The 12,507-nt window shown below is 43.2% G+C and overlaps 1 protein-coding gene across 2 annotated transcripts in view; it reads left to right on the top strand.

Annotated features, from left to right (window-relative positions):
- FANCI (FA complementation group I) overlaps positions 1-12,507 on the top strand; it is a 53,722-nt gene that overhangs the window by 39,763 nt on the left and 1,452 nt on the right. For both annotated transcript variants that reach the window (XM_016151609.2, XM_016151608.2), the window contains exons 25-37: positions 918-1,084; positions 1,417-1,493; positions 2,410-2,526; positions 4,408-4,459; positions 5,217-5,344; positions 5,441-5,509; positions 5,698-5,791; positions 6,095-6,282; positions 7,286-7,339; positions 7,420-7,479; positions 10,554-10,628; positions 11,915-12,010; positions 12,304-12,411. In XM_016151609.2, coding sequence (XP_016007095.2) covers positions 918-1,084; positions 1,417-1,493; positions 2,410-2,526; positions 4,408-4,459; positions 5,217-5,344; positions 5,441-5,509; positions 5,698-5,791; positions 6,095-6,282; positions 7,286-7,339; positions 7,420-7,479; positions 10,554-10,628; positions 11,915-12,010; positions 12,304-12,411 — 1,285 coding nt within the window. The remainder of the gene's footprint in view (positions 1-917; positions 1,085-1,416; positions 1,494-2,409; positions 2,527-4,407; positions 4,460-5,216; positions 5,345-5,440; positions 5,510-5,697; positions 5,792-6,094; positions 6,283-7,285; positions 7,340-7,419; positions 7,480-10,553; positions 10,629-11,914; positions 12,011-12,303; positions 12,412-12,507) is intronic.

Below are 12,507 nucleotides of genomic sequence, written 5' to 3'. Positions count from 1 at the left end.
ACCAACTTAAAAAGTCGGTAAAATATTGAACACTTTACTGAAGATTTATAGATGGCAGGCACATAAGGACAGAAAAGAATGGTCATTATAATTCTTCATTAGGTAAATGCAAAGTAAAGTCACAATGAATTAATCACTAAATGCCTATTACAATGCCTAAAAGTAAAAAGACTGACCATACCAAAGTGTTGTCATGTGTGTGGTGGAATTTGAACTCTTATACATTAGTGATGAGAATTTAAAAAGGTACAACGAGAAAACAAAAACAAAAAAATAACAAAGAAATAAAATGGTACAACCACACTGGAAAACAGTGTCAGTTCCTTAGTAAGTTATGTTCAAAACTGCCATGTGATCATACACACAGTCTCTTCTTAGGAATTTACCCAAAAGAAACGAAAACATGTTTATATCAAGGTTTGTATATAGCAGCTTTATCCATAATACCAAAATTGGAAACAACCCAAATGTCTACCAACAGATGGATGGATAAATTGGTGAAAGGTCAAACAGTATATCCATGCAGTGGAATACTGCCGAGTGGTAATGTGGGACAAACTACAAATAGATACAACATCAGTAAATCTCAAAAGCGTGTACTAACAAAAGCAGATTCAAAAGGCTACATGCCGAATGATACCATTTTTATATGATAACTTTGTAAATGGTAAAACCATAAGAACAGGAATCAGATCAGTGGTTACTTGGAAAATTGGAGTCGGGTGGAGGGGAGTGGAGAATTAACTACAAAGGAGCATAAAGGAAGTTTTGAGGTGATGGAAAAAATCGTGGGATGATTACACACTATATAAGTTTGTTAAATTTCATGGCATTATATATCTACAGGGTGTGAATTTTACTGTATATAAACTACACCTCAGTGAAGCTGACTTTAAAATCACTTTTCCCCTCTTCAGGGTCTTGCTTTGGAGATACATTTCCATTCCTACTTCAGTGGAAGAGTCAGGAAAGAAAGAGAAAGGAAAGAGCATCTCGCTGCTGTGCTTGGAGGGTCTGCAGAAGATCTTCAGTGCCGTGCACCAGTTCTATCAGCCCAAGATTCCCCTGTTCCTCCGGGCTCTGGGTGGGCATTTCAGTTTGGATAAATTGGCTTGATCTGGGTTTCTCTTTCTTAGCCAAACCTCTTGATTCTATATGTTAACCTATCAGAGGACACCTGAGGACAGTCCTGTTGCTAAGACATGACATGATATCAGAATTGGCATTTACTGGATTACACTTAACCACAACTAGTGACTGCAGAATGAAATATAGTTTTAAGAAATTGCAGAACGTTTGGAATATATTTCAATCTGCTTCTAGACTCTCGGCTTTCTGAAATTTTAGCTAGTAAAATGCCAAAAAAAAAAAAGCATAGTCCATTTCAAAGATGATAAAATTTTTTTCCTTTCATAGATGGTCCAGGTGATGAGGGAGAAGAGGCGGAAGTCAGTGTCACTCAAAGAGCAGCATTCCAGATCCGGCAGTTTCAGGTGAGGAGCCTGGGGAAGCTGCAGTACTTGCCCAAGGGTCGTTGTGAAGGGACTGTCAGCTGGGGCAGCCGGTGAGAATGGGAGACAGGGAGCAAGCAGGACAGCAATTTTTTCTGGGTCATCATCCAAGCAAGAGGACATAGTTCTTAGAATGAAAGCTAATGCATTTAAAAGGATGCCGGGGCGGATGTCTGTTCAGCCATCCCACCCTGCACCACTCATTTCCTCGAAGAATCACTGAATTGACACAAAGATAGCTAGGAGCCCCTTAAGGTATGACGTTTCTGCCTTTGTTTTATGTCCATGGTGTAATTTGGCTTTGTCAGGTTGCATGCAGACTAACCATATGAATAGTTGTCACAATATCTGAACCTTCTATCACAGAGGATTTCTTTAATAAATAATTTTAAAGTTCCTGCTGTTTGCCAGGGACTATTATTCTATGGGCTAGGGATATAGTAGGGAACAAAAAAGACGTAATCCCTATCCTCATGGAACTTCCGTTGTAGCAGAGGAAGAGACCGACAGACAAAATACAGAGTAATTCACGTGGTGAGAAGAATAGAACAAAGAAAAACAGGGAAGGTGTGGGGGGAGTGCTGGGGTGGGGGCATGGCCCAAATCCAAGGTCAGCGGACGGGCTTCGGGGAGCTGTAAACCCCCCAAACGGTGCACAGTCATCCCTAACGTGCAGCGGGAGAGGGGAGGAGTCCATAGTGTTTAAGAGAATGCTCAGATCAGTCAAAAACAGTAGGAAGCTAGCTTTCAGTTGAATTTATTTTCAGATTTTGTACTCTTGGAATTTCAGTAGCTTTGAGTCCTTTCTGTCCCAGCCTTAGGGATCTCTGACTAGATGTCTCTTCGCTCTGGTAGGAACATGTCTGCTCATGTGTCTGTGTATACTTTCCTTTCTCAGCGGTCCTTGTTGAATTTACTTAGCAGCCAAGAGGAAGACTTTAATAGCAAAGAAGCCGTCCTCCTCGTCAGCGTTATTGCCAGCTTGTCCAAGCTGCTGGAACCCTCCTCCCCTCAGGTACAAGCACCACTCACTCAGTCCCACCTAGTATCCCTCAGAAGGCCAGCGTATTGCATCTTAAAAGAATGTATCTAAGTATCCTCTTAAAGTCCGATTTGTTTTAAATAATATATTTAATTATGCTCCTGAGTTAACATACGATCTATAAGATGGACCCCTTCCCTGCATAATGTTTCTACCGTGACGTAATTTCACACAGCCATACAGGGCAAGAACAGGTTGCTTTTGTTTGGCCACTGTCAGGGGTCAACAGTAAGCACTATAGAAAAAATCATGTTTATCTTTGGTGTCTTCAACCTTCTTGACCTGTGTTTTTACTCACGCTTGATGTTTTATCTTCTTTTTAGAGATGAAAATAGGTTAATTGTTGTTAAGAGGGTAGCTGATACTCAGCAGTTGGCATTCTCAGCTGGTACTGAGTTTCAGAGAAATTCAACAAAAGGTGATTAAGTCAGAAAATGTGACTACAGTTCCAAAGCAGAAACAACTCTGCTGAGAAGGTCGTATGTATATGTGTGTAGGGTACAATTGGGTACCCACATGAGTGTTCACACACAGAGAAGGATAAGAGGAGGGCCACATTTTGTGGGTCTGTTCCATTCAGGAATAATTTCCCTATAGGACAATAAAGAGCATCCTTGAGTGCCTAGCACTGTGTGCTTCTACCACATTTAGTTCCTGCTTCCTACTTCCTACTTTTGTGAGGAAAACAAGTTGGAATCCTAGGGTACAAGGCTCCTCGTGTGAGCCCTTGCTTCAGGAAGCGCTAGTCTTTAAAGAGACTATAGAGAGGGGAGGGAGTATGGTGTTTGAGTGCTGAAAAGCCGTAATTTTCCTGCCCAAAGAAAGTCCCTTTTTCTCGCTCCTCACTTCATCCTAGATCCAAACAACTCATCTCCACTTTACTCTCAGGTTCATTCTTTCATACCACTGTTTTTGATGCAAAAAAAAACAGGACTAGCAAAGAAACAGCTACACGAAATTGGGCAGGGGGATGTTTAAGGAAGGATAAATGGATTTGGAAAGGCTTATTTATATATACAGAAAATTTTTACTTTAAAATTGACCACCCCACCCCCATAATTTCAGGTAGTCTCTTGTTTTTTAGATTTAATTCAGAACAGGTAATAAAGTCCTATGATTTGAAAACCGGAAATTATAAAAAGATAAAAAAAATAATCTCTCTCCTATTTCTTTCCCCTACCTGTTCAGTTCCTCTTCTCCCCTAAATAAATAAATACCTTTTTATAATTTCTTATGTATCCTTCAAGAGTTTCTTAATATCTGGAGAAGCAAATATAAATATAGATTTCTTTTTCCCAACCCTACCTCTCTCTACACACAAAAGCTTGTCCTGCTGGTTACATTTCACATTGTATCTGGAGACCTTTTTATATCAGCTCAGAGAGCTTTCAGAATCAGACTCCGAATTTACCTTTTTCCCCAAGAGATCAAAAAACAGAATTCTTACTGCTCGTTTTGCACTTACGTATGCCAGCGTTTCAGGGCCAGAGAGCTGCTGGAGCAGAGGGCTGCTATGCGTTTGGCAATATGAGACTTACTATCCCAGGACCACAGGCAGGAGAAAGGAGTTCCAGCCCAAGCCTGTGGTCGTAGGGCAGGGGAAGCTCAGGGGTACGAGCCCAGACACCAAGATGTAGCCCTTAGTGAGGGCATGGAGTATGATAACTAAGTCATATGCTGTGTTACAAGAAAAGTGTCAGTAATTCTCATGATTCTGGACTTATTTTGTTGCTATTAGTAGATTACCTCTTTCGATCCAGGCACATGTTTTGGTAGTTGATTAGATTGGGAAAGGCTTGAGGTCTTCTGGGCCCACGTCTTGGTATGTTTCTTTAATACCTGCACGCTCTCTAGTTTGTGCAGATGTTATCCTGGACGTCTAAGATTTGCAAGGAAAACAGCCGGGGTAAGTTTTCCACCATGTTTCCTTTTCAGCTTTCTATAAAATCATCACCAAGTACAAAAGGTATTTCCCATTACACAGTCACCAGAGTAGCCAAAATGAGAAAGAAGCTCAGTACCAGTACAGTGTTGGTAAGAGTGTAGAGCAGTTGGACCGCTGCTGGAGGTGTAAGTTGGTATAACTACTCTGGAAAACTGGCAGTACCTAACTACTAAAATTAAACAAATGCTTATGACCCAGCAATTCCACACTCAGCAAATAGGTGGAAGAATTCTCACAGCAACAGTATTTTCATAAGCAAACAAACCCAAATGTCCATCAGCAGTGGAATGGATAAAGGCATGGTAGAGCATACATACGGCAGAGTACTGCCCAGCAGTGAGAATGGACGCACTACGCCAACACAACGCGGGGGAATCTCACCAAAGAGAAGCCAGACACCAGAGGGCTTAGATGTCAGGGTAGCAGTTTCCTTGACAGGGCAAGCGTGGCCAGAGGTTTCTGGGGTGCTGGTGATACTGCTCCTTGGTGTGGGTACGGGTTACACGATGGCAGGGACTAAGGATGGGAAACATCTCCCTGCTTCATGCAGGTAGAGAGCAGTGCACCTTCATGGGCAGGCTGCTCAGTCAAATTGTGTACAGCCCTGGGGGTACTGTGCCTGCAACATGACAAGCTATGTGTCCTGGTTATGCACCCCCTTACCCTGAAGGACCGACAGGGTTATAACCGACCTTTTCATCTTTCCTTCCTACTCTAGAGGATGCCTCATTTTGCAAAGGTTTGATGAATTTGCTCTTCAGCCTCCATGTTTTATATAAGAGTCCTGTGACCCTGCTGCGGGACTTGTCTCAGGATATCCACGGGCATCTTGGAGACATAGACCAGGTACTGTAGCAAGCCCTCAGTACAGTTCCCTGAGTCGGGGCAGAGGTCAAGGGAACAGCCTTACTGCCATTACAGCTCACCTCTTTCCCACCCCAGGATATAGAGATGGAGAAAACAAACCACTTTGCTTTGGTGAATTTGAGAACAGCTGCACCTACTGTCTGTGTAAGTGTCGATCCCCAAACCATGGGAAATGGCCTTGTCATTCCTTTCATTTTATTTCATGCGATGAATAAATTGTAGTGGCTTATGTCCTGAGGCTTGTAACCCACCTGCTCTAAGTGGCCATGGTTACCACGTTACGCCAGCAGCTGTGTGCAGGGAGCCATGGCAGACGTTCTTTTCTTCCACAGTTACTTGTTCTGAGTCAGGCTGAGACCGTCCTAGAAGAAGTAGACTGGCTAATCATCAAGCTTAAGGGACAGTTGAGCCAAGAAACCGTGTCAGGTAAGATGAGTTCAGGGTGGGGTTCTTGTGATCAGAGCAAAGTCAACCAAAATCCAAGCTGGACTCCTCATGAAAGTGGATGCCCTGAGCGCCATTCATCTGAGGTCGACTTCCAGTGTGATGAAAGTAGGCAGTAGTGTGGCTTATGACCGCATGGTTATTCACTCTGCATGATGCGTAACATGATCATTTTCCCTACAAACTGCCTTGTTAATTGTGTTGAGTTGGTTTCTAAATCCCGTTCACTTTTACTAGAAAATAAGGCCAGTTGGGTTTGAATGTGCCAATTTCATTTCCCTTCAGAAGAGTCCTCTTCTCAGGCAACCTTACCAAATCGTCCCATTGAGAAAGCCATCATCATGCAACTGGGAACTCTGCTCACATTTTTCCATGAGCTGGTGCAGACAGCCCTGCCATCGGGCAGCTGCGTGGACACCTTGTTAAAGGACCTTTGCAAGATGTACACCATTCTTACAGCACTTGTCAGATATGTGAGTATCAGAGCGATGATCAAGGTCACCACCACCACCAGTCTGCCCAACCAGCCAGGAGACTAGGCCAGGGCAGCAGCCCCCTGATGCCCCTGCACGGACAGAGCTCTTGCCTGCACTTTGGCAATTCATGGTTTGATTCTCGTTTGGTCAGTAGGTGGCAGGCACCTCCACAGGCCAGGAAAGAAACAGTTGATGGCATGATTCTAAACCTGCTTTTAGAGGCCTTTATTTCCTTGGCATATGAGTTTATAGCATCTGATGATTAAGTGTGAATCCCTCTTCGAATGTCTTCTAAGAATCTAAACTATAGAATTCAGTCTTATGTCCTATTGCACAAAAAATTACAGTTTGGAACCAGTCTGGTTACTAAAAAGGTGGTTTTCCTTCTCTCTTGCCTTTAACAGGTAGATGTTAAATGCTTTACAGGTCAAGTACTAAGGTGGGGGAAAGGGGTGTGTTTTTTCTGTTTGTTTTTTTTTAAATACAAGGCATATTCCACCCTGAGTTCTAAGTTAATGCTTCTTAGTATCTGTTGACAATAAACACTCTTTCACTTGAATATTTTGGTCCTCAGCAGACATTCAGAGGGTGATAGGAACCAAGTAATTCAATTCTGATTTTTTTTTTTCCCAATTCTGATAATAGCAGTGATCCATATTAAATACTTAGGCACAGACAACCAAAGAAAGCTGGTAGACCACCACACAGCGTACCCAAACAGCAGTGCAGCTCTCTTGAGAAAGTGCAGCTCTGGCCACGTGGTGTGGCTACTAAGCTTCTGTAGTGGGAATACTGACAGCCTCTTCCCTTTACTGGCATTTTTTTTTTTTTTTTTTTAAGTAAAAACAGCAGTAATTGGCATTCTAAATGCAAGGACTATGTAGTAGCTTTACTCTTCCCTCTCCAGTCAGAGCAATGAGTCACACTTCGTTAGCTCATGTGTCGCTTGTGGTTTCATAGACATTTATATAAGATGTGCTAAATCTAGGAATCTCCTTAGTATCTCCAGGTATATCGGAACTCCAGAGGAATTCCAAAGATTATGGAAAAGCTGGTGAGTTCAGAATGCCTTTCTTAGGATTAGGGGGAAACATTTTATTTCTACAATTACATTGGTTTCCTTCTTTGCTGCAGGTGAAGCTGTCGGGTTCTCATCTGACCCCCCTGTGCTATTCTTTCATTTCTTACGTCCAGGTAAGTGATTCAGAGTCAGTACCAAAATAGTGCTTCAAGTAAGAAAGGGCTTCTGATGTTCCCAGGGGACTGCTTAGTCACCTGAGCTGAGTATATATATAAAGTTTATCCCCTGCTTACGATCAGCCAGAGGTGCCCATTTGAGACTAAGCCAAGGCTCAGTCTTTGTAGCAAGGAACTCTTTTGTCAAACACACAAAAACGTTCAAGTTTGTGGTGAGAGAAACATCTGAGATGACTGCATCTAGAGCGGGGAAGGAACAAGCGTCCATAGGCTCAGCGACTTGGTTTCCTTCTGGGTGATTCCAGATCCATGCCAGTGGGTCCGTCTTGGGAATGTGGGTAGAGGAGCAGCAGGCACGTGGAGAAGGGCCGAGGTCAGAGGTGAGGGGTGTGTGTGAGCAGCAGCACTTTCAGGGAGATGGAGGGAATATGGGCTTTTGCTGTCAGCTGCCCAGGTCTCTTTTCTTCTCCTAAATTAATAAAGTAATGGGCTTTTTCAGGGTTTGGCGAAATTTCAAATGTCATCTGGTTCCAAATACCATAAGATTCTTGCAATACTTCAGTCCCCTTAACTGTTGACCCAAACCAGAGTTTTTCAACCTCTGCATTAACAGTTTGGGCCAGGTAATTCTTTGTTCTGGGGCTTGTCCTATGTATTTTAGGATATTTAGCATCTCTGGCCTCTACCTACCAGATACACATAGCAGCCCCCCAGTTGTGACAACCAGAAATGTCTCTAGAAATTGTCAAATGTCCTTATGGAGCAATATAAGCTCTAGGTAATAACTATTGGCTTAAACATATGAAGTGACGGGAGACCTACTGTCTCCCAAGGCCACTTAGTCACTGCAGTTAAGAGTACTGTACGGCAGTTACTGGTCTTTGAAGAATCAAAGAGAATGTCCACTGATGGGTCAGTCCAAGCCAAGATTCTAGAATCAGTGTCAGAGCAGTGGATTGTGACCACTGATAATGATGCCCCACCTGTTTCCTGCCTCTGCATCATGTGCAAGCACAACATCCTCCCCTCAGTAATTTGCCTCATTATGTGCATTAATGGTGTGTCCTCTTCTCCCCTCAAGGGTCAGGGACCAAGTGGCTTGTCACCTGGGTTTAGCTGAAGTTCTCAATAATGTATCAGGTTTTCAAACCTAGTCAAGAACCTCTTTTTTTTTTTATAATAATATTTGGCAGAATGTGTTTCATAGAGTATGACTTGGGAAATGCTGCGTAAGACCATTCTCATTTCACTACAACCAATACTTAGAACCCTTACCTGGTTCTCTCTACTCCTTTCCATGTATCACTTCGTTCATCCTCCCTACCCTTGTGACTGGAAGTTATCCCTATGTGAGTGTTGAGAGAACATTAGAGAAATAAGTGCCAAAAACAACCAGTTAAGGGTTGAGTTGAGACTTAACCCCAGGTAGTTTGACTCTACAACAGGGGTCCACAGACTTTTTCTGTAAAGGGCCAGATACTAAATATTTTGGGGTTTATGGGCCAGATAGTCACAATCACTCAGTTCGGCCATTGCAGCATAAAAGCAGCCACAGACAGTGGCCCGGATTTGGCCTATGGGCTATCGTTTACCAGCCCCTGCTCTAGAATTATACTTGATCCATATCAACATGTAAAATGTTGGAGGGTTTGGGGCTTTTGTGTTTCTGACCCCATTCTGAAGCATTTTCTTCTGCCAATCACCAGGCACCTCCTAGACTGTTTTTTCTTTTTTCTATATTACACAAAAACCCTGGATATTTTCCATCTTTCTCATCTATGTTTGACTAAAAGCCTTACAGACAAGCCAGGTGATCCACAAGCAGACATTTTTCTCTGACTTCGTGAGGTGTGCTTAAAGGAATTAAACAACTCATACCTAGAAATCAGGATCACATTTGCCACATCTTTCAAAAAACTGTTTACACTCTTATAGCCCCTTTCTTTCCACAGTCTTGGGAAGAAAGCAGTGAAAGCCAGTATGCCAAAAGCCTTAATATCCTGCTTAGAAATGTCCATCACTAAAAGATGCCGCTTCTCTTCTGGCTACACTTTTAGTCCTGCCTGCATCAGGAGGAATGGGCAGGGTATAGGATTAATTTAGGAAGTCTCACAAGGGTCCTGTCTTGGACTCAACCTCCAGAAAGATGGCTTACGTCCCTCTTGGTCACGAGTAGCTGCTTCCCTGCCCCTCCCTTAAAAGGGCTTCAGCCTCTACCACCACCATCCTCCACCCTGCCTTCCAGGACAGATTTTTTTCACTCCAGCCCTCTGCAATCCCTGCCAGTCATTTTCCTGAACACGCCATGTGGAGGAAGCCTCCTGCCTCTGGCATGGCTCCAGTGGTGTGTTTTAATTCTCTTACTCGTCCCGTGGAGCATGGTGTGTTTCAGTCTTAGAAGACATCAAAGTCCACTCTAAGTAAAGCTTGCTATGTTTGTGTCCCTCACATTTGGGTGGTTTTTCTCCTTGGTCTTTCCAGACTCTGGCCTTATCAGAATCCTGTGCTTCTTGGTTCCTTTCTCTATCAGTTATTACTTTCTCCAGGAGCTCTTTATTCTCTGATTATCCACAACCTAGAGATGTAAGTGTCCTATGACTTCTAACCCCTTTCAAGCATGTAACCACATGGCTCGTAAGACATTATCTGGTGATTGCCTCTGAGGAAGGGACCTACAGATCCCGGGAACAGCCTCTCCAACTTCCTCTTTATGAAGCCCCCTTTCAGCCTGCTGCTCAGTAGGGAAATAATGATTCCTGCTACCACTCTGACAATCCCCATTTTAACCATCCTTGGCTGACCTGGTACAATAATGGTTGGTCCTGCCCTCACCTCCATGTGCTAGTTCCAGGGACAAGATCATAAACCTCACAACAATAGAAAAATGGCTGAGGATTATAAGCGTCACAGTACGTTTCCCATCTTCCAGCATCTGCTTCAGGATAGTCTCTCTACCTAAACTTGGGCCCCTTAAGAGTCCCCATATGCGGCTATAAGCACTTTTCTAGAAAATGACCATCGGGGCCTCCAAAAGTCTTCAGAAGTAAGGGAATTTGTTTCTGTTTCTCTAGAACAAGAAGACTAAGAGCCTGAAACATACAGGAGGAAAGAAAAAGGAGAAAGCCGCTGCCGTTGCCATGGCCATGGTGAGCCACTGACAGTGCTTGTCACAGGTTACAGGGCAGCTGCTGCCGAACCTGGAAAACATTGTTAAGTGAAAGAAGCCAGTCGCAAAAACCGTGCAGAATAGGCCAATCTAAAAAGACAGAAGGTAGATGAGTGGTTGCCTAGAGCTGGGGATCGGAATGGATTGGAAAGACTCGGGGGAGGTACCTACTAAAATGGGTACAGGTTTCCTTTGCAGGCATGAAAAAAATGTTCTGTAATTTCTAGTTGTGATGGTTGCACAACTCTGAGTATACTAAAAAAAAAATTGTACAATGTAAAGGGGTGAATTGTATGGTATGTGAATTATATCTCAACAAATCTGTTATAAAAATGTATGTATAAAGCTGGGAGAAGTGTGTGTATGGCAGCTTCTCAGCTCACGGATTTTATGTTCAGATGGAACATCTTTTTCCTCTGAACCAAAAAACATGCTTTATTCAGGAAGCACTGGAAAAATGAGCTCTTTAAAAAAAAAAAGAAAAAAAACAGCTTAGGACACCCACTGGAAAAGATTGTTTTTTGGAAAAGTTAGTGCATGCAGAAGGTGCTCCCTCCTCAAGTACGTGTAGGAGCTGGTAAAGGTACAGGGAGTTCACAGAGGTGAGAATTAGACCCATCTCTCAAGGAGCTAATGTGGCAGCAACTGCTGTCACTAATAGAAGACTAGCTAAATGGGTTATAATGTATTTATACTGTAGAATACTATACAGACATGAAAAAAATACAAATCTACACGCTCAGCTATAGAATTATCTCCAAGACAGTTTTTAAAAAGATGAGAAGAATGTCCTCATCTGTGGTTGTATTAAAATATAGAAACATCTATATGAATAAGACATGGTTGAAAAGATCTATAAATTGTAATTCAAACAGGGGAAAGATAATATAACCCCAATAGTGAAACTTTATGTGCAGACTAGAAAGAGGAAATAGAGCTAGTGCAGAGTGGGCTTATTGTTTTAAAAATATAAATTCAGGCAACCAGATTTCTACAAATGGCGCTTCCCTCAGCCAGCCTCTAGGTGACAACAAATACTCAGAAATTCTAAATGGAAGGCTCTAGTGTGATGTCTATTGGCATTTAAGTACTTTGATTATATTGAACTGCCAAAAATGATAGATTACTGGTACCAAAGTAAAACTGCTTTTGATTGAAAGACCAGCTTTCCCCCAAAGCCATGAGCAGTTCTACTGCTGACAGCATTAGTGGACTGCTTCAGAAACTTAATCTGACATGTAGGCCTTTCCTCCTCTGCCCCTGTAGGCCAGAGTTCTTCGGGAAACCAAGCCAATCCCAAATCTCATTTTTGCCATTGAACAGTATGAAAAATTTCTCATCCAACTTTCCAAGAGGTCCAAGGTAAACATACTGTATTGTTTTCTACCGTTTCCATTTACCCTGTGAGGGACCTGGCCACACCAAAGTAGCCCAACTTCAGGGGGAAAAACTACAGTCCTGGTCCGTTTCTGATCTGGGGGCCTGAATCCAAACCTCACATCGGAAGCTGATAGAAAAACAGGTCCAGGGTGTATGCGCGCTTGCTTTAAGTAGGAACTGAAGGGTCTGTCAGAGGTACAGCAGAAATGGTGTGGGCTGTTCCGGGGAGGGCCTACCAGCAGAGGCATGTGCTCAGCCTCACAATCCTGTCACAGGTGAATTTGATGCAGCACATGAAACTCAGCACCTCGCGGGACTTCAAGATCAAAGGAAACATCTTGGACATGGTTCTCCGAGAGGATGAGGAAGATGAACACGATGAGGTCAGTGTCTGCTTCTGACCGGGTGCGGCAGCCCTGGCTACCCTTTCTCACGGGTTGGGAGCAACTACAGATCAGTAGAGGGGCGACAGCCACAGA

This window comes from Rousettus aegyptiacus, unplaced genomic scaffold, assembly GCF_014176215.1.
Source record: "Rousettus aegyptiacus isolate mRouAeg1 unplaced genomic scaffold, mRouAeg1.p scaffold_m13_p_14, whole genome shotgun sequence".
NCBI classification, from domain to species: Eukaryota; Metazoa; Chordata; class Mammalia; order Chiroptera; family Pteropodidae; genus Rousettus; species Rousettus aegyptiacus.
Note: the sequence above shows the minus strand (reverse complement) of the source record. Positions and strands in the feature narration are given on the sequence as shown.